Genomic DNA, 21,867 nt, shown 5'->3' on the forward strand with positions numbered 1-21,867 from the left:
ATGTATTCAGTATTTATTTGCTAGTGTCCTTTTTGTTTGTCTTCCTCTGGCTATTGTTATCGGAGGAAGTGCAAGCTAGGCTTGTTTTGCTCAAACACACAGGCAGCTGCCATATTATTACATTACACTGGTTTCGGCCTCTTCAATTTTCCCAGTGATCTGGACACCAACTGACAGGGATTCTGGACAGCTTGAAACCAACTTGCCTGCAGTTAGAAACTTTAGAGGACCCATGTTGCGCGAGGGAGGTTACTAAACTCGGCTGTAAAACAGAGGAAGGGTTTTTTTTGTTGTTTTTTAAACCTATTTTAACAAGCTTGTTGTAAACCAGACTTAAAATTTCCTAATATAGATCACTTTTCTACAGCATGCATTGGCAGTGGAGGAGTAGCCTAGTGGTTAGTGCAGTGGACCTTGATTCTGGGGAACTGGGTGCAATTCCCCCTACAGTCACTCTCTGGGCCGGTCCAGAGAGACTAAAGGAAAGCAAATTAGCAGGTAAGGCGTAATTTCTCCTTAACCACAGGTACAAATAAGTACCTGTATATACTATGTAAACCACTGTGAATGTAGTTACAAAAACCACAGAAAAGCAGTATATCAAGTCCCATTTCCCTTTCCCTACCCCTTTCTAATCAGTTTGTGGCTATTAGGGTAAGGGCTTCAGTAGCAGTAGTTCGAAGCATGGGAAAAATGTTCCTTTGGTGAGCACAATTCAAAATAAAACTAACTTTATGTGGGTTGAAATACTGTTTTCTGGGAGTTACATGATGCAAGCATTTTCTTCTCAAGGAGATTCTGGAAATAGGTCAGCAACAGAATAGTTAAAGCAAACTGTTCTGTCTGCAGACTAAACATTTTCCTAATTAAAGTAATTGATGTGGTTTGGTGTACTTTAAAAAAAAAAAAAACATTCCCTGCATAACTGCATCCTCCAATCAGCAGATAACTAATTTCATTCAAATATTACAAGGAAGAAAATTTATATGGAATTTGTGATCTGGGATACCATTTTCGTTGTTGGGGGGGAAAAGGTTGACCACAGAGCAATATTTGTTAAATAAAACACAATTTGGAGAATATTGTTTATCCGTGTAATCTTTGTCCACTCACCACACCCACCTCATCAGAGTTTGGCAGTTGCTTCTTCTGTAACATTTTTGTGCTTAGCAAGATAAATTCCTATTTTGCAAAGTGGGTTCTTTTTTTTTGTCTTTCACCCACAGCATGTCAAGCTTGTGACTCAGATTTTTATTTTTTTGGCATACTTCACTGTTCTTGTTTTCTCTTGGTTTCATCCAGATGTTACTTCTGTTGATTACCTCCTGCAGCACTTTTGTTGCGTCGGGTTATTTTTCTTGACAATTTTAAAACTTCTGAAAATCCCATAGAACCCTTTGTTTACCGGTGAGAAGTCATCATTAGACAGGATCATATAAGAGTCTTAACCATAGGAAGCGTCCACTGTACCTGGCTAGGATGAAACTGAAGGGAAAGAAATATCTCTACACTTCAGGGCATACCATTCCCTCCCATAAGACTTTCAGCTGATAACTGCGGCAGTGTAATATGGGACTAGGCAGGGTGTCTGTCTACATTATTGAAGATGAGAGAATTAGAGTAGATCAAATCGAAACTTCAAAAAGCACACGTCTGGACATAAATTCCAAGTGTACAAAGACCCATTATCGTCTTCCCCTGACTCTGCTTTCCCTCATTTCGGCTATTCATCGTGCGGGAGAAAGAAATTACAATTTCTCAGGTTTCTGATGGTAGGAGTCTTTGACATGTTTTGTTCATGTCTGTCTAGCGCAGTGATTCTCAACCAGTGTGTCACCAAACGTGTGGCATAGAAAGCAAGACTATACTTCCCTTAACAACCATTTTGTGCCTGTAAGCTGGGAAGAGAAGAGATCCAGAGAGTCAGGTAGTTGAAAATCATAGAACTGGTCCCCATTTCTGCTTCCTCACTACCCTCTGCGATAACTGCTACCACCAGTTTATTTGGAAGTGATGCGGGTCTGTTGTCTATAGGTTCTGTTTGCTACATAGTTTCTGAGTAGCACATTTGTATGGTGTTGTGTTATTTTGCAGTATCTGTTAATGGAGGACTTTTGTGTTGCCATTACGGAAGTGACACCAGAATTTCAATATAAAATTGTTTTGTATAACAACCTGTAAAGGGAAACATTCTAGCTCTGTGCTCTAGTATGGATAAAAATGTTTTGATTTTTGAGAATAAGTTTAGTGTGAATTTGGCTATCATTCAACCCCATATAGAAAAACAGTTTGCAACACATCAGTCCCAAATTTTTCACTGTTAAAGTGAAGATTAAACTTCTTTAAGAAAAATATAACTTGTAATAACTTCAGTTTTAACTGTTTGCTAAAGTAAACTCTAAGAATATTTTATATTTTCCTTTTATCATTTCTAACAGTGAAATATTTAGAAATGATTTTTTTTTTTGTTCAACTGTAAGCGTTAGTGTTCAGTGTGTCACGCACATGAACATTGTCAGGTGTGTTGAGAGCCACTGGTCTAGCGCAGTGTTTCCTAAGTCCGGTTTTGGAATACCCCTTGCCAGTTAGGTTTTCAGGATATCCACAATGACTATGCATGAAAGAAGTTTGCATACAATAGAGGCAGTGTATGCAAATCAAGTTCATGCATAGTCATTGTGGATATCCTGAAAACCTGACTGGCAAGGGGTACTCGAGGACTGGACTTTGGAAACACTGGTCTAGCTCATTACCACCTCTAAATAAGTACAGCACTGCTTGATCAGCTAGTATGTGAGCACAGGGCTGGCTGAAACATACGCAGTATGGAGAGAAAGAGAGAGCTATTGATTAGTGGGGGTTCAGTTAAGCAAGTTGCCTCATCTGTCCCAACTTTATGCCATAACCCAGTACATCTTCCTTTTTTACCTCCGCTTGATCCCTGAACCACTCCTTGCTACCTCTTGTTTCATTCATTTTATGATTCAGTGAAGCCTGATTCTGCCAGAGGCAACTATGTCATCCTAACAATCAAACTTCCTTCAGAGCATGTGCGTAGCCACAGGGACTCTAAAGAAGCAGCAGCCCACCTCAGTGTCCTCCCCCTGCTGTTAATGCACATCCCAATTTTCACGAAAACAATGTAGGCATTTGCCTACAGCTGCACATAGTGATGGCACCACCAGTAGGATTCTAGGGAAGCCACACCCACAATTTAAAAGAAAATGAGTGCAGGGACCTGTGAGCTGACACACACCCGCAAGCCCAGCAGCCACAGCCCTGCACCTCCAGGTGTTTCTAGGTGACAGGAGGAAACGAGATTGCTGAAGCACCTACTACTACTACTACTTAACATTTATAAAGCGCTATCAGGGTTACGCAGCGCTGTACAATTTAACACAGAGGACAGTCCCTGCTCGGAGGAGCTTACAATCTAAAGGACAAAAAGGGGCAGTCTAGATTTCCTGAATAGATGAATAATGGTTAGGTGCCGAAAGCGACATTGAAGAGGTGGGCTTTGAGCAAGGATTTGAAGATGGGTAGGGAGGGGGCTTGGCGTATGGGCTCAGGGAGTTTATTCCAAGTGTAGGGTGAGGCGAGGCAGAAAGGGCGGAGCCTGGAGTTGGCGGTGGCGGAGAAGGGTACTGAGAGGAGGGATTTGTCCTGTGAGCAGAGGTTACGGGTAGGGAGCGTAAGGGGAGATGAAGGTAGAGAGGTAATGAGGGGCTGCAGATTGAGTGCATTTGTAGGTTAGTAGGAGAAGCTTGAACTGTAAGTGGTACCTGATCGGGAGCCAGTGAAGTGACTTGAGGAGAGGGGTGATATGAGCATATCGGTCAAGGCGGAAGATGAGACGCGCAGCAGAGTTCTGGATGGATTGAAGGGGGGATAGATGGTTAAGTGGAAGGCCAGTGAGGAGTAGGTTGCAGTAGTCAAGGCGAGAGGTAATGAGAGAGTGGAAGGGAGTACGGGTGGTGTGCTCAGAGATGAAAGGGCGAATATCTGCTAGGTTACCGACCTCACAATTGTGTTTTATTTCTATTGCGTCTGCAGGCCCGAGGCGCAGAGAGGAAGGACTGCTGAAACTGAAAGAAGCCATGGGTAGAGAGTTGGGGGGGGGGGGGGGGGGAAAGAATCATCCCTAGGGGGCCATCCCCACTTTCCATGAAGAGTGCCTGTTGCACCTGGGTTTCCATCGTTGGATTGGCCACTGTTGGAAACAAGATGCTGGGCTAGATGAACCTTTGGTGTGGCACTTACGTTCTAATACAAACAAAAAAAGCAACACTGGGCCTTCAAGACTGATACAAAAGTAAAGAAAATCTTCAAAACCAAGCAATTCTGTCAAAACAGCCGCGATGTAGGGAATAATCTCCTGCAATAGCCTTTTCTATAGAAGACTTTCTTTACTTATCGAGGAATTGGACCTATATATCTTGTACATTTCACAATCAAACCCTGACCCCTGAGGCAGGTGTCTTAACGCCGAAACACGGCCCATGTCGGGCCTTCTATCAATAAAAGACTCCTGTTGTCTCAGTCTTGAAGGCCCAGCGTTGCTTTTTTTGTTTATATACTTTATATGTATGCTGTATACCCTCTCTGGTTAGTTTGTAGTTATGTTCTAATACAATTGTTAACAAAACATAGGATGGGAGAGAGGGACGCTCACAGGCCCCCAAGCGTCATACATGGTCTTTCCACTGCGCCCTGTTTTTCCCCCACCCCATGGGGACCTGACCAACCTCTGCCTGCCTTTGGGCCTTTCAAAAATAAACAGGGATCCAGAGAGGAGACAGCTGGCAAGCCCCACACCATGCTGTGGCTGGCTGTGGGGCTCCCCCCACCACCTCATAATGTAGTTTGCTTTTACTCCCTAACTACCACACACACACACACACCCAGACCTCCCATTTCTAAAAGGACTCAGTACTAATCAGGGACAGAAAGTGGAGCATCCTGTGGCAGGGACTTGTGTGCGATGGGACCTAGTACATGTGCTTGTGTGAGCGCAGGCTTTCTTTTTCTTTTACCCTGCTTTTATCTCCCAAAAAAGATATAGTGGAATTAGAAAAGGTACAGAGAAGGGCAACAAAAATGATAAAGGGAATGGGACGACTTCCCTATGAGGAAAGGCTGAAGTGGTTAGGGCTTTTCAGGTTGGAGAAAAGACGGCTAAGGGGAGATATGATTGAGGTCTATAAAATAATGAGTGGAGTAGAACGGGTAGACATGAATCGTGTGTTTACTCTTTCTGAAAATACTAGGACTAGAGGGCTTGCAATGAAGCTACAAAGTAGAAATTTAATACGAATCGAAGAAAGTTTTTCTTCACTCAGCGTTTAATTAAACTCTGGAATTTGTTGCCAGAGAATGTGGTAAAGGTGGTTAGCTTAGCAGGGTTTTAAAAAGGTCTGGACGGCGTCCTAAAGGAAACTTCCATAGACCATTATTAAATTGACTTGGGGGAAATCCACTGCTTATTTGTGGGATAAGCAGCATAAAGTGTATTGAACTTCTTCGGGATCTTCCCTGGTATTTCTGACCCGGATTGGCCACTGTTGGAAACAGGATGCTGGGCTTGATGGACCTTTGGTCTTTCCCAGTGTGGCAATACAGAGTCCAGTATTCATACAGGTGCTTTATGGAGAGCCCGGTCAGTTCTGCAAATGACATAGGAACATTATACAGGAAACTCATTTGGAGTCCAGTCTAGCCATCGTACTGCCTTTCCAGTTGCTTTAACAGAGTATTGGGGGGGGGGGGGGGGTGTTAAATTCATGGAGGGACTAAAGACCTCTTTCTTGATCCAGGCATTTGAGGGGAGCACCAGGTCTCCCTGCCTTTTCCTGTGCCTAACCGTGTCCTATTAATTAATGTTTCTTATGTGGTATATTATTTTGCCTTGTTCCTCTTATGAACTGCTTTATGGTCTATAGCAGTGGTTCCCAAACCTGGTCCTGGAGGCACCCCAGACAGTGGGGTTTTCAGGAAATCCACAATGAATATTCACGAGCGGGATTTCTGTGCAGTGGAGGCAGTGCATGTAAATATCTCTTGTGGATATTCATTGTGGATATCCTGAAAACCTGACTGGCTGGGGTGCCTCCGGGACCAGATTTGGGAATCACTGGTCTATGGTATGGAAGGCAGTACAGCAAACACATGTATAAACAAAACAATACTTTTTTGTTTAGAGATTCACAATGTTTATACCTATGTCAAGATGGTAACAAAAACCACCATAATCAGATATGAACTTAATATAGTGCTCTTTATCCTAAGGAGATCCTATATGGTTTATAGTTTTAATATATTCTGCATATTTCTGCCAACTGGATCTATGAAACTACAAGTACAAAGAGCTAATTTAATTTTTTCATGTGGTTTCATTTAGGTAAATTGAAGACCAAGGTGGACAGTGACTTTGTATAGGGAATCCATAACGTAAAGGACATTTTTTAATACCCTGTGTACTTACTACCATAACCGTTAGGCTTTTCCTGTTATCGTGGAAAGTCTATCAAATGCTTAGCTTTAAAAAGAACACATGCAATAAAGGGCCTGTAGAAATGCATTGGGTCATTCTTTTCGGGGAAGGGTCCTTATTTCTCCGAAAGTGGCAATCCAGTTTGGCTCATTTTCAGACTTAATGTGTCTCTTGCCGCTTTTTCCTGCATGCCAAGTTTTATCCCATTCAGTTAACTTTTTGGAGCGTTATATTGTCCATAGTCGTCCCCTTTTGTAGAAGCCTTTCCAACTTCTGCTGCGTTGGAAGGAATAAAAAGTAGTTAAATTTGTGATATTAGAATATCAGGGTTGGTAGATAGATGCAATGAGCAAACGAAAGTAAATAAATATCTCGGAAAAGAGCTGCATGTGCTCAGTACAGTCACTTGTTGACAACCATGTTAGACAGGTGTTAAATCTAGATACTGTGTTAGATATATTAAAGACCCGTCTGCAAGATAAATATTTAAATGACAAGAACCACTGAGAGATAATTGGACTGTAGCTGCTTTTCACATGCTTGTGACAGCAACACCTTTCATCTGTTTGGTTTTTTTCAAGCCGAGGTCCTTGGTGTAAGATCTCTGTAAAAGCCACACATGGGTTACACAAAAGGACCAGAGAAAAACCACAAACATGGAGAAACTGGATCCGCTACGAGTAGAGAAATAGGAGACAAAAGAGTAGCGTGATCAACACAACACTTCCAAAAAACCAGGGAGACGAATTATTTAAAAAATGATACTTTATTGGTAAAAAAAAAAAAAGACGACACGGAGCCGTGTTTCAGCGAAAAATGCCAGCTTCAGGATCCTACAAATTAAAAAGGATACACAATTTCAATACATAAAGACATAAAACATATAAGGATATAAAAAGAAATAAAATCATAAGAATCTAAAAAGATACATATACATTGAAATACCGATATTTAAACCATAGAACTATACAAAATATATGATAAAGAAATAAAGTATACTTATCCAAGAAGAATGTGTATTTTATTTTTATTTATTTATTTATTTATTTATTTGTGGCATTTATACCCCGCTCTTTCCTGCTCAATAGCAGGTCCAGTGCGGCTTACAAAGTATCACGGCAATAATACAGGTATGGAAACAATGTATCACAGAGATGACATAATTACATAGAGTAGGTTCAGTGCGGCTTACAAAGTATGGTTCAAAGTATCACAGAGATGATACAAAGTATGGAGCAAAGTGTCGCAGAGATGACATAATTACATAGAGTAGGACAATAGTAAGAGATGTGGGGAAGGGATTGGGGTGTGGGTAATACTAGTGGTGTGGAATTATGTTTGAGAATTAGGACGGGTCATTTGGGTAGGCTTGTTTGAAGAGGTAAGTCTTCAGCAGTTTTCAGAAGGGTAGGTGTTCAGTGGTTTTTCGGATGTGTCGAGGTATGGCGTTCCAGAGTTGGCTGCCTATGACAGAGAAGTTGGATGCGTAGTAGGTTTTGTATTTGAGGCCTTTGCAGTTAGGAAGATGAAGATTGAGATATGTTCTAGAAGTTCTGGTCCAGTTCCTGGCTGGAAGATCGATCAGGTTGGACATGTAGCTTGGAGATTCGCCATCGAGGATCTTGTAGATCATTGTGTGGGCTTTGAAGTTTATACGTTCCTTGATTGGGAGCCAGTGAAGTTTTTCACGAAGTGGTGTTGTGTATTGTGTAAAGCTTATTATATAGGGTAAGTGAGTCTATAATATGGAAAGCCAATGTAAAGGTATACAAGTTGATATAGTCGTCAGAGTAAAAATAGATAAAACCATAAATTAGGTAAAGCATGCATACATGAATGAATAAAATTATAAAGCTGACCTCTATGTAGTCAAAGCCAATGAATGGAGCTGCATCGACAAGGAAACCAAATCAAGCCTGGAGTAGTGGAAGATACGTAGTGTAAAAAATATGTTTACCAAGATGAAATAGCAAAAATGTTAGAGCAATGGTACATACCTTTAGAAAGACTAGTGATTGGTGAATATACCAAGCATTAACTTGGGATGACAATAAAAACTGTAAAGAAAAAAAGGGTACAAGTGAAAAGCAAAGGAAAGAAATACACTTGGACGTTGATGAACAGCAAAGGCTAAAACTCAGAGTACGGGGATGTTTGACATCGGCATAGGGGAATTGGTGCCGAAAGGCGATGTTAAGGTGTCGAGTCTTTTTTTTTACCAATGATACCAATAAAGTATCATTTTTTTAATCATTTTTTTTTATTATTCGTCTCCCTGGTTTTTTGGAAGTGTCGTGTTGATCACGCTACTCTTTTGTCTCCTATTGCACAAACGGACATCATTTATAAAGCTCTGTTATCTCTGATAGTAGGCTGTGATACCTTTGTGTCTTTCTTCGATCACTACCTCCAGGATGAGCGGTGAGAATTCTGTTTCCGAGTTCACACTCTGTTTTAATTTTTTGGGATGTCAACAAGACTCACGAGGGACACAGTTCAAGTGTTGTTCTTCTAAGGATCAACTTTGTGGAGCTTAGTAGCAAACTTGAAATCGTTTTTCTTTTTATCCATGCAGCCCCTTTTAATGAGCTGTTTGTCACTGTAACTTCCTGGCCAGGAAGCTTTAGAATATCAACAAACATGGCTTTTCCATCCTTCAGCAGACATGAGCCATAAATTCCCTGTCTTGATTCTGGCTTGACAGGAACCAGCTGTCAAAAGGAAGTGTTTTTATGACTTGTAAATAGTTTAGGAACTTAAAAGTTTGGTTCTGAAATTTTTTTTTTTTTTTTAGCTATGAGAATAATTTGTAATTTGTTCTGCTCATCCCCTTATACTTTCATACAGCACTGCACAATCTGTATAATGTACAGTAAATATTTGAATGAGTCTCCAGTGCAGTACATGAAACTAAGGGGATACAGTGGAATAGATTTGTAAGGAGTGAGAACTGTTAGCAATAGGCATCTGTTCTTAGAGAGTAGTAAACTGTCTGTAAAATTCTCATCCAATTTCTTCATTACCTTTTTTTTTTTTTTTTTTTTTTTGCAAAATTGATTGAACATGCGGTGTTTCAGCAACTTGATGAATTTTTACAGCAGTATGAAATTTTAGATCAACATCAATTTGGGTTCCGAAAGGACCATGACAATGAAACATTATTAATATCGTTGTTAGGCAGTGTCAGGACAGGTTTTGATAAGGTTACTAAGTTTTTCTTAGTTACCCTGGATATTTATGCAGCTTTTGATACCATTGATCATTCTATTTTGTTGAATCAATTGCAATCGATTGGATTATTCGGCTTTGTATTAAGATGGTTTAAATCTTTTTTGAAAGACAGGAAGTTCTGTGTGTTCGAAGGAACAGAAAAATCGGAGTCTCTGGTCTGTTTGACCAGTGTTCCACAATGCTCCTGTCTTTCAGCTGTGTTATTTAATCTTTTTCTTTTACCTTTATGTACATTGTTGAGCACCTAACCACCTACCTCAGCACCTAACCACCTACCTCTATTCAGGAAATCTTGACTGCCCCAACTTGACATTTCATCCTTTAGATTGTAAGCTCCTTTGAGCAGGGACTGTCCTTCTTTGCTAAATTGTACAGCTCTGCGTAACCCTAGTAGCGCTCTAGAAATGTTAAGTAGTAGTAGTATGTTTGGGGGTGCAATACAGGTTGTATGCTGATGACATACAGTTTGTATACTACCTGTCGAGAACTCTTTTGAAGATACTTTTGTTAAATTGAGATTTTACCTTTCAAAAATATAGCAATGGATGGAGGGAAATTGAACATTTCAAAAACTCAAATTCTTTTCCTCTCTGGTACAAAAGGGGTAACTACGATTTTTAACATTGACTGTGCTAATATCCCTATTGTCCATCAGATTAGAAATTTGGGGGTGCAACTTGACACTACGTTATCTATGAAAAACCAGGTTGGAAACGTAATAGCAAAGGTATTTTAAGAACTGCACAGCGTATTAGATCACTGGTTTCTGTTGAAAACTTTCGTAAAATTGTTCAGTCTGTAGTTTGTCCACTGTTAGATTACTGTAATGGTTTGATAATGGGGATTACTGGTAACATGCTGAAGGCGCTACAAGTAGTTCAGAACGCTATAGCCCGAGTGATTAAAGGAGGCTCTCGTTATGATCGTGTTACTCCAATCTTGAAATCACTGCATTGGCTCCCTGTAAAATTTTGCATTGAATTTAAAATTTTATTGCTAGTTTTCAAAATATTGAATGGTAATATTTCACCAACTCTTAGTGCCACTCTAAGATGCTATCAACCTACTTGCTCTCGGAGATCATGTCAGAAACAGCTACTTGATGTGCCTTCATTTCATCAGGTTTATTTAGAATGTAAGCCACATTGAGCCTGCAAATAGGTGGGGGAATGTGGGATACAAATGCAATAAATAAATGTAGATCATCCATTTTCTTCATCAAAGGTCCGCAATGCTTTACCCATTGAACTTTGTTCAATACAAAATATGAACCAGTTGGCATTGAAAACTCATTTATTTCTTCAGGCTTTTGGCTCCTCTGCTGTATAAATTATTTTAATACCATGTAAATTTTAATCTGCTGTATGTTTGAATTGTAGAGTTTTTTTGTATAGTTTTTGTTGTGTAAAGAAATAACTTTTATTGCTTTGGTTTTTTTTTAATATATATTTTGTATGTGATTTTTTTCCCTGCTTAGACTTTTAAAGATATAGCGAGTTATAAATAAAGTTTTGTTGTTATTATTAAAGGTGGGTTGGAAGAAGAGTTAAGGGGAAAGATTGCTTCAATGTAGTATTTAATTGAATTTTTCTAGTTGCCCAAGGCAGAGCATGAAACAAATACAATGAAATATCAAAACGCATGACAAAAATGTAGTGACCCAAATCCTCCAATCACCTGCCCTTCTAAAGACCTCTACCGTAGGGCAGGATCATTCTCAGTTTAGTAAACTTGCAAGATCTCTTGTGAGGGTTTTTAGCTGAGAGAGCTTTAGCTGTACTTCTGTGCCATGTGATAGGCTATCTATCATCGGTACTAGGTTATGATAGGAAGTAGTGTTAAAAATGAATTTGTTTTATCAATGCACTAGTGTCTTTTCCCTTGTATCTAGGAAGATGATGAGAGGATAATCCAAGAAATCCAGCGTGAAGCTGAGGAAGAACAGAAGAGGAAAAACGGAGGTGAGTCCTGACCTTCATGCTCAGTCACCCGTTCCAACTGTTTCTGTCTTTGAGCCCGTTTACCACTTGGCCATCTGCCCAAGAAAGACTTGATGTGTGAAATAGCATTCAGTACCTCACATAAATATACATTACATCATTTGAATTCATTCATTCATAACTATACAACAGCCTCAATTCTGTTATGTTGAAACATCTGTTTGTTGTTTTTCCCGACAAACACCAAAGTTCCCGGCAGGTTACAATTGAGCATTCTCAAGCAGTAAGACCTCTTCCATTCTTTACCACTCATATTGTCGTCTCCCAAACTGAACAATTTTCCGCTGCTGTTTCATTCTGCACATAGCAGTGTTTGGGACATTAGCGGATAGTCACGTGGGATATGCATAGAGGAATCTTGTGCAGAAGGAATGGATCCTCAGAAGCTTAGCTGAAATTGGGTGGCGGAGCAGTTGGGGGGAAGTTGGGAGGCGAGGATAGGGGAGGGCAGACTTATACGGTCTGTACCAGAGCCGGTGATGGGAGGCGGGACTGGTGGTTGGGAGGCGGGAAATACTGCTGGGCAGACTTATATGGTCTGTACCCTGAAAAGGACAGGTACAAATTCAAGGTAAGGTATACACATATCAGTTTGTCTTGGGCAGACTGGATGGACCATGCAGGTCTTTTTCTGCCGTCATCTACTATGTTATCTCATTCTTGTAATAGCTGTATAAACTGGCTAATTGAGACCCCAATGAGGACCATAAAACAGTTCCGATATATTGCCTACCGTATAGTGCAAAACTGTAGAAAAATTGTATATGATGTTTGTTTTGCTTCTTTCTTAAGCCTGTATATTTAATTATTTTCTTATTCTAATAACTCCTTCTAGAACTTGGTTTCAAAAGAATTGGTCCTCCAGTTGAAGAAAAAGCCCAGAAGATCGCAAGAGTTGAAATCATCCCACGGCCTGTCCCTCAGAATTTACACCAGCCTCAAATTCCCCCTTATCCCTTCGTGCACCCCCAGTTTGCTTTGCCTCCCGTCCGTCCAATGTACAATAACCTTCCTCTTAACATGGGCCCTATTCCTGCTCCATACGTGCCACCTTTGCCCAACATGCGGGTGAACTACGACTTCCCACTCATCAACGTGGGGCTTGAGCACAACTTGCCTATGCACTTTGGCCCACAGCCTCGGCACCGGCATCAGTACTGATCTATTCCTGCCAGGAGGAGTTGTGGAAGATGCTGCAGTTAGAAACGTCGTACCCTGACGAGAGGATCTGCTACCCGTCCTTCCACGCAATCGGCTGAAAAGGGAGCAGCTGAGGGCTTTCTACTCACAGCACTCTGACAAACCAGAAGTTTCATAGTTTTGAGAAGCCTAAATCTAAGGTCATTAAAATGCCTCTCCAGTCATTAAAATCTATTATGGTCAACATGACTGTGGCCCAGTTGATATTTGTAAGAAGAAAAGGCTAGTGGTTAAAAAAAAACCAAACAAACCTTCAATTCTTAAAACGTCTGCATTATTATATACTCCGTCCTACCTTTTTATTTTGACTCGGGCATAGCTAGAGACTGGTATTGGGAAGAGTGACTTGAGTATATGTATGAGAGCAGTCATCATTTGGCTCTGGAGCAGCAGTAACATTCTAGAAAGGGTTAATCACTTTCAATATAACGGTATTACCCTTTTCCATTCATGAAGCCCTTTCATGACATCCTTTCCTAGTCGTGGCTAATAAAATGGTCTGTCGATGTTCTTGACTTAGCACTGTGTTGAAGGTGATTCGTTTCAGAAGCTTTCAAAGAAGAGTATTATACATTTGTATAATAAAATTGTAAAATAGCCAAACTCGTTTATTATGCAATTTTACATTCTCTTCATGACCGTTAAAACCTGAAGAACGCTCCAGGAGAAACCTGACGCTAAACATGACTGATTCTCCTCTACCAGCACATCCTTTGAAAGACTACGTTGTTGTTGTTGTTGCATTTGTACCCTGCGCTTTCCCACTCATGGCAGGCTCAATGCAGCTTACATGGGGCAATGGAGGGTTAAGTGACTTGCCCAGAGTCACAAGGAGCTGCCTGTACCTGAAGTGGGAATCGAACTCAGTTCCCCAGGACCAAAGTCCACCACCCTAACCACTAGGCCACTCCTCCACTGTTGCTATTATTTGAGATTCTACATGGAATGTTGCTATTCCACTAGCAACATTCCATGTAGAAGTCTGCCCTTGCAGATCACCAATGTGGCCGCGCAGGCTTCTACATGGAATGTTGCTAGTGGAATAGCAACATTCCATGTAGAATCTCCAATGCTAGCAACATTCCATGTAGAATCTCCAATAGTATCTATTTTATTTTTGTTACATTTGTACCCTGCGCTTTCCCACTCATGGCAGGCTCAATGCGGCTTACATGGGGCAATGAAGGGTTAAGTGACTTGCCCAGAGTCACAAGGAGCTGCCTGTGCCTGAAGTGGGAATCGAACTCAGTTCCCCAGGACCAAAGTCCACCACCCTAACCACTAGGCCGCCACTCCACGTTCCGTTAACCAAAAGGTTACCATTAATCACTATTCCATTCCCTGCCCCCCAAACCAAGAATAAAATAATTAATATTAGGTTATAGGCTGGCTTGGCCCCCCTACCCTTCATAGTCTACAGCTGTTGGAAGTTAAAACTGGTACAACATCCATCCATCTTTTCATATTAAATATATTTTTGAGGCTTATAAAGCAGAGGACCTCTTTGTAATTTTTCTTAGGAGATGATGTCAAAAAACCTTAACTCTGCTTCTGGCATAACTGGATCTCATAAAACAGAAGCAGTTCTTTCTTTCACCCCCGAATAGCACATGTGATTTCTGGTTTTCTCATGGATCGTGGACTCTTTCATTCTTTTTTGAATTTGTATTTTTTTCTCGATCAGGTAAAAAGAAAAGTTAATGGAATATCAGTTTATGCAAGTCTTAATCAGGGATTCTTGCAACAATTTTGTTGTGTGGTCCGAGTCTTGGGCGTAGCCACTGCTGCACCCTTCCGCTTTCGGCTCAGGCCCACCCAGCAGCAGCGCAGCCTTTAGTGTAGCTGAGACATCCACAGCCAGCTATAACTCCCCTCAGCTAACCTCGGCAGTCAGCATCCAACAGCCTGCGCGTGCTCCGCTCTTGTATGTGCTGATTCGTGCACAACTGGGCATATGCACGGTGTCGGTGTTAAAAGTTGGGAGAGCTGCTGCTGGCTGCCATGGTTGACTGAGGGGAGTTATGCGGGGCTTCGGATGTTTTCAGCTAGCGGGCTTGACGATCCTTGGCAGCTTATGCTGAGTGAGGAGGAGGAGGGGGCAGAGACAAAAAAGAAATACATCATACCCTACCCATCCTACCTGTTGGCCCACCCAGAATTTGCTGTCTGGGCCACTAACTCTTGCTGGTTTACATGTTGACAATTAATATTGGCTAACACCTTCATCCACGCTACCACAAATCATGAGTGGCATAATGTGAGCATAACTCTAAGCTAAAAACTCATTAGCGTTGTTCAGTTTCCATTGTATTCTTCACCCCCTTACGATTCTGTTTTGCAGTATGTGCAGTCTTCATCTATGATTGTCAGGGAGCAGGCAATTTGTGGAGCATGTACGATGCCCTTTCTGAAAAAAAGCTTGTACCTATGAGGAAAAACGCAAAGTCCCTTTAGCAGCTGGAAAGTGCTTTATTTGCTCAAGGATTTTCTGTCCTACTGTAATACAGGTGTTCTCATACAGTCCTCATGACACAGCCAGTCAGGTTTTCAGGATATCCGCAATAAATATTTGTGAAATAATGCATTTAGTTTTTATTTAATATATATTCATTAAGGATATCCTGACAACCTGATTGGTTGTGTGCTCGGGACTGAGTTGAGAACCTGTGGTTCAGTGCGCTGGCTAACTGTCTCAGGAGATGAGCTAATGTGATGAAGCTTGGGGTTATACCCAGAGAGACCCCCAAGTCAAGTACAAGGAGAATTTGTGTTTTTGAGGGAGGAGGAGGAGGTAATTTTGGTCAAGCCTAGGTTTATCGCCATTTCTTGGAAGACCAGTTTAGAAGGTTTTTGGAATGTAGATTTAAATAAACCCCAAACGAGCAGATTTTAGATAGAAGGGTAGACAGAAGGTCCCTCCATGTACAGAGAGCACTGCAATTTTTTAAAATTGCATGTGAGGTAAAGGGGGGGGGGGGGGGACTTAGAAATTTCTTCCACAGTGATGTGGGAGCAGCTTTCTAAGATTACTGTTCCCTCTGCAAAGGGCCCTGATCTATTGGCAGCCCCTTCCTCCCCATAGTGAAGGCCCTCACATGGGCACGACCACCCAAAACCTGGCAGCCCCACCCCCTCCCCTGAGATTCTGTCCAGATATGGAAGTCTGACTCCTAACACTAGAGGTCTCAGTGACCCAAGGTTGAGAGGTGGGGTGGGGAGTTTGATTGGGGGATCCGATGTCAGAGAGGGGTTATTATGGGAGGGGCCCCGGTCATTGCTATTTACAGCTGCCCCTAAAGCAAGCACTTAGTCTTGCCTCAGGGCAGCTATAAATACTAATCTCTATTTTTCTTTATATACAAATAAGGATTCCTTATGTGAAATAGGAGTCCATGTCCCAGGGCTGCCGAGAGACTGGGCGCCCCCTCCGTTCGCCACTGGACCGGGCCCCCCGCATTGAAATCACAGCTCCTCTCATGTGAAAGCGCTGCAGGCAGCAGGGCAGCAGATCGCTTCCCTTTGGGCCTCCTTCCCTCCCTGTGTCCCGCCCTTGCGACAACGGAAGGCGGGTGGGACTGCGGCACCGGGCCCCCCCCCCCCCTCGGCGGCCTTGCCATATCCTCTCCCGACTGTACCCATGGCTCCTCCCATATAAACGTACTTAGCATTTACACATGTAAATGTCCCTGTTCTAAAATAGCATTTAAGTGTCGGGGCCTCGCCAGTCATTAAAATGCTGTTATTTACACATGGGGAGGGGGGGGCTGCTTCTAAAAAGGGTTCTTGTGTCTATTGTATCACCCCCCCTCCCCCCAACTTTCTTCTGTTAAATTTTAGTGCTAAAAGAGTTTTGAAGGTCTTGGCTCTATCAAAAGGGTATTTTATAGGTGATCATGGCCAATGCTTTGGTTTTTATAAAAGACAGAAGCTCTCTTAGTAGACACAAGAAGGCCTTATGGATGGCAGCTTAAATGATTCATGTTGGATAATAAGCAGTCACCTCAACAGCTACTGGTCGTCATGCTTCCTGCTCTATGCTGTTTTTATATTTTTCATTGATGGTGGGCTTTGGAGATTTGAGGGTGATGAGGAAGTATCTTCAATACAAAAAACCGTGTTCTCCATGTCCTTTAAAGAGACAGCACTGTTCTGCTGTACCACTAAAATCAGCTTTCTAAATTGTTATAAATGAAAATCATCCTGCCCAATACCTTGAATGCAAAAGCACTTACATTGGGCTTGTCTAGCCAGAGATGGCAATAGCATCAGCTTTTATTAAGACGAGAGAAGATCTGAAGAAGTAAATCAGAGGATGAGCTGATCATTCATCATGGCTTTCTTATAGAGCCTTTCAGATCTATCTTCTCCTAATTTTGGAAGCTTAAATGAACGATATGCATAAGGATTATAACATCATGGGCACAAGTATGATAAATTAGTGGCTTTGCTGGATCCTGAATTATCAGGATTTTTTACATGCTGCTGGAAAGTAAGAAAAACAGTTAACGTGTGCTTATTTTATTCTGGGCTGCACTTAAGGCTCATGACCCTATTATGTTTTATTGGAACCCTGTACGTGCTCAGTTTTATTAATTTTTTTAAATCTGTGCAAAACTGTGTGATCTAAGTAATACTTGTATCTATCTCACATTTGCATTGTCTCTGATTTTATGCCCTTCACAATGCACATGCCAAAAGCATGTTCCCCAAATGGATATGTTTTATCTTTGGAGTATAACAACTGTAGAAGGATATTGGGATCAGTGAGCTGAAATATGTTTTTTTAGTACCTCAGAGAACATTATTTTTTACATGTTACAGAAGGGCACAGAGAGCAAAGTAAAATGCACGTACAGTTTCAAGACTCTGTGGGGATAAAGTTTACAATGCTGCATTTAGCTGATCTCTCTTAGTTGTAAGGTCCTTAGTAGTAACCATGCTGAGAGAAGCCTTCCAAAGTAGGCCATACCCAGGTTTCTGCACCTCAGCCATAACTAACTCACTCATCTGGAGATGCCCCTGAACGTACATCTAGCTTAAAGCATCTCCTTAGGGTTGTTTGTTTTCCCTATTTACCTGCCCCTCCCCTCGGTACATTTAGGTAGTAATTAGAACTCCTTCTTAAACTGACCTAACAGTATAAACTTTCTCATGTCTTCCATTGAAATACCAGATTTTCCCAGAATATTGTTTTGAATGTTAATATTACTACTAGAGTTGGTCTGTTTTGAGCAGCACCTGTGTTAAGATATGCCGAGGCCCTGAAAGGACGTTTCTAAGGGACCTGCGGCAGCTGGGCCTCCTTCAACCTCGGACAGGCTTGGAATGCTGATGTCTTGGTCTTCTGAACCCCTGCTTACTGCAATCTGAGACTTGTAAGTCTGATTTCCCAGTAAAGAGAAGTTTTAAAATACACTGCAATAGAGTAAGAGAGTGGTTCCCAAACCTGGTCCTAGAGGCACCCCAGCTAGTCAGATTTTCGGAATATCCACAATGAATATTCATGAGAAAGATTTGCATGCACTGCCTCAACAGCAATCAAACCTGTCTCGGGTTTGGGAACCATTGGTTTAAGGGTTTTAAGCAAGTTAAGACTTAGCATGCCAAGGGTGAGGTGACCTGGTAAGTTATCTGTAGTACAAAAACTGAAATCTGAAATATTTTTGTAGAAGGGACAGCAAAGCAAATCATGCACAGTAATACATTGCAAAAGCTTCTGATTGTAGCTCTGCGGTTGGTTGAATCCTGTTGAACCCTAAGTGTAGCTGTAGAAATTGGAGATAATCTTTTCCACAGGGTTCCGCTGGTGCGTGTGCCTAAAATGTAAAGGGAGCTATTGGTTGTAACCAAGTGAAATAAAATATAGGATACGAGTGGAAAGAAAAGGGCAGAGTTTTACCCAAATTGTACAGTTCCTGCACCTCACTGTCATTTATTTAAAACTGAGAGGAGTAGCTCAGGCCTAAGTCAGATCATTAGTAAATGTTGAGTCAGGGGACAGGGAATTTGGGGGGGGGGGGGGGGAGCTGAAATTCACCACCTCATGACCTGGGCATCTGAGAATTTATTGCCGTTGTCAACTCTATTGCGAGTTTTTCTCCGATCTTTCCACCAATATTTGTGAAATTGATACAGACCCATCAAATGTATCTATTCGTCAGGATGACTAAGGTCAGGGTTTCCTCAGGTCCTCTCTTGCCCTATTTCATGTCTAATAATTTTGCTGTCCTTTGCGAGGTGAGTGTTTAAAACTCATTTGAGGCTACTGATGTTCACTGGTGCAGTGTTCCATTATTACTTGCCTTAAAGGTGGAGGAAGACGTGTAGGTATTTGCACTTTCCACAACCCTTATTTTGTTTTTTGTTTTTTAAGAAAAATGAAAGGCAACTAGAAAAAGCACCCTGCATGACATACAGATTTGTATAACAATAGCTGCAAGTGATTTATTAAAGAAAGACAAATATTTTTCTTTATCTTCTGTTAGCAAAAGGCTGTCTCAATGTTTTAAAACATTTGTTGTGTAAAAAAAAAAATGTATTATATGTAATTTGAAACTTTTTGTAAATAAAATTGTGCACACTTGTTTCCTGTATATTTTTTGTTGTTGTTGTTTGGGGCGGGTGGGGGGAGTGGAGGAAGAATAACTTAGTCTGGCATTCTGGCTCATTTGGAACTGGTACTGGGATCTGTTGCCGTAAGCTTTTCTTCAGTTACTTGGAGTTGTTGCTGCCCTTTCCACATCACGCGGAGGGGCATAATCGAACGGGACGCCCAAGTTTTCCTGAGGGCGTCCTCGCAGGACATCCCCGCGAAGGGGCGGGGAAACCCGTATTATCGAAACAAGATGGGTGCCCATCTTTCGTTTCGATAATATGGTCGGGGACGCCCAAATCTCAACATTTAGGTCGACCTTAGAGATGGGTCGTCCCTGGTTTTCGGCGATAATAGAAACCGAGGACGCCCATCTCAAAAACGACCAAATCCAACTCGTTTGGTCGTGGGAGAAGCCAGTATTCGTAGTGCACTGGTCCCCCAGACATGCTAGGACACCAACCGGGCACCCTAAGGGGCACTGCAGTGGACTAACTGATGCACTAACTGAACGGAAAAAGCCCTTCCCTTACCGATCCCTTAACGATTCGGAAAGGAACGGCCATGCATGAAGGAAATCGCATGCAAATGAGTTGATCACTGTTAACTCATTTGCACACGATTTCCTTCCTAAGGAGGGGAAGCCAGTGCAGAGCAGCCAAGCATTATGCGTGGCTGCTCTGCGCATGCCAAAGACGGCTTCATACATGCAGACAAGCTGCGTGTATAATAGCCGTCTACAACCTTAAATAAATTGCCATCTACAACCTTAGAAAAATACAAGTCCAGGTGAAAACGTCCAAGTGCTCATCAGTGACATCATTTTTTTTTTTTTTAAGAGTATGGGTCAAGGACGTCCTTTGCTATGCCTCCGTCCCTGCAACGGCAGTTGAGGACGTCCAAAATGTGGATGTTTCTGTGAGAAGGATGTCCATGCCAGCTATGCCTCTGACACCCCCTTTATTTATTTGGATTTTGGATCACAAGTAGCAGAAATGGGATTTGAACCGGCCACCTCTGGATTACAAGACCAGTGCTCTAACCACTAGGCCACTCCTCCACTCCACTGCCTTGAAATTTGGCCGACCATGTGGGGGGGGGGGGGCAGTTCAGGACGTCCAAAATGTTTGAAAGAAGGACTTCCACGCCTTCGCTATGCCTCTGCTGACACACACATACCTCCCCTCCCAGGGACCTGCATACTGCTGCGATGGACCTGAGTATGACATTTCAGGCTGGCAAAAAAAGTTTTTAAAGTTGTTTTTTTCAGGGTGGGAGGGGGTTAGTCACCACTGGGGGGAGTCAGGGGAGGTCATCCCCGATTCCCTCCGGTGGTCATCTGGTCAGTTTGCGCACCGTTTTGAGGCTTGGTCATATGAAAAAATGGACCAAGTAAAGTCGCCCAAGTTCTCGTCAGGGGCGCCCTTCTTTTTTCCATTATTTCTGGAGGACACCCATCTGTTAGGCATGCCCCAGTCCCGCCTCCGACACGCCCCCGGGAACTTTGGTCGCCCCTGTGACGGGAAGCAGTTGAGGATGCCCAAAATCGGCTTTCGATTATGCCGATTTGGACGACCCTGAGAGAAGGATGCCCATCTCCCGATTTGTGTCGAAAGATGGGTGCCCTCTTTCGAAAATAAGCCTGCTAGTGTCCCAGTCATTTCAGTGACCAGCAAGGGCCAACCACTCGGGCTTGCCCTGTAATCATGTGTTCTCACTCCAGACTGGGACAGGTGTTGCCATATGAATGATAACTGGTACTCGCATCCCCTATTTTATTTATTTATTTTTGTTACATTTGTACCCCGCACTTTCCCACTCATGGCAGGCTCAATGCGGCTTACATGGGGCAATGGAGGGTTAAGTAACTTGCCCAGAGTCACAAGGAGCTACCTGTGCCTAGAGCAGGAGTTCTCAAACCAGTCCTCTGGTCATACGGCCAGTCAGGTCTTTGAGATATCCACAATGAATACACACGAGAGACATTTGCGTGCACTACTTTCATTCTATGCAAATCTGACTCATGCATATTCATTGTGGGTATCTTAAAAACCTGACTGACTAGGTGTGCCCCAAGGACTGAGTTGAGAACCCCTGCCCCTAGAGCAGGGGTAGGCAACTCCGGTCCTCGAGAGCTACAGGCAGGTCAGGTTTTCAGGATATCCACAATGAATATGCAGGAGATAAATTTGCAAGCACTGCCTCCATGGTATGCAGATCTACCTCCTGCATATTCATTGTGGATATCCTGAAAACCTGACCTGCCTGTGGCTCTCGAGGACCGGAGTTGCCTACCCCTGCCCTAGAGCCTTGGTCTTGACAGCCACCAGTGAAGTGGTTCTCAACCCGGTCCT

General features: G+C 42.3%; 1 protein-coding gene across 1 annotated transcript in view; it reads left to right on the forward strand.

Moving 5' to 3' along the window:
• The window catches only part of RNF216 (ring finger protein 216), a 201,898-nt gene extending 188,178 nt beyond the window's left edge, over positions 1-13,720 (forward strand). Inside the window, exons 16-17 of the mRNA XM_030211106.1 lie at positions 11,613-11,682; positions 12,557-13,720. Of these exons, the coding sequence (XP_030066966.1) occupies positions 11,613-11,682; positions 12,557-12,882 (396 nt within the window). The 3' untranslated portion in view covers positions 12,883-13,720. The remainder of the gene's footprint in view (positions 1-11,612; positions 11,683-12,556) is intronic.
• The last annotated feature ends 8,147 nt before the right edge of the window (positions 13,721-21,867 follow it).

This window comes from Microcaecilia unicolor, chromosome 8 (genome assembly GCF_901765095.1).
Source record: "Microcaecilia unicolor chromosome 8, aMicUni1.1, whole genome shotgun sequence".
NCBI classification, from domain to species: domain Eukaryota; kingdom Metazoa; phylum Chordata; class Amphibia; order Gymnophiona; family Siphonopidae; genus Microcaecilia; species Microcaecilia unicolor.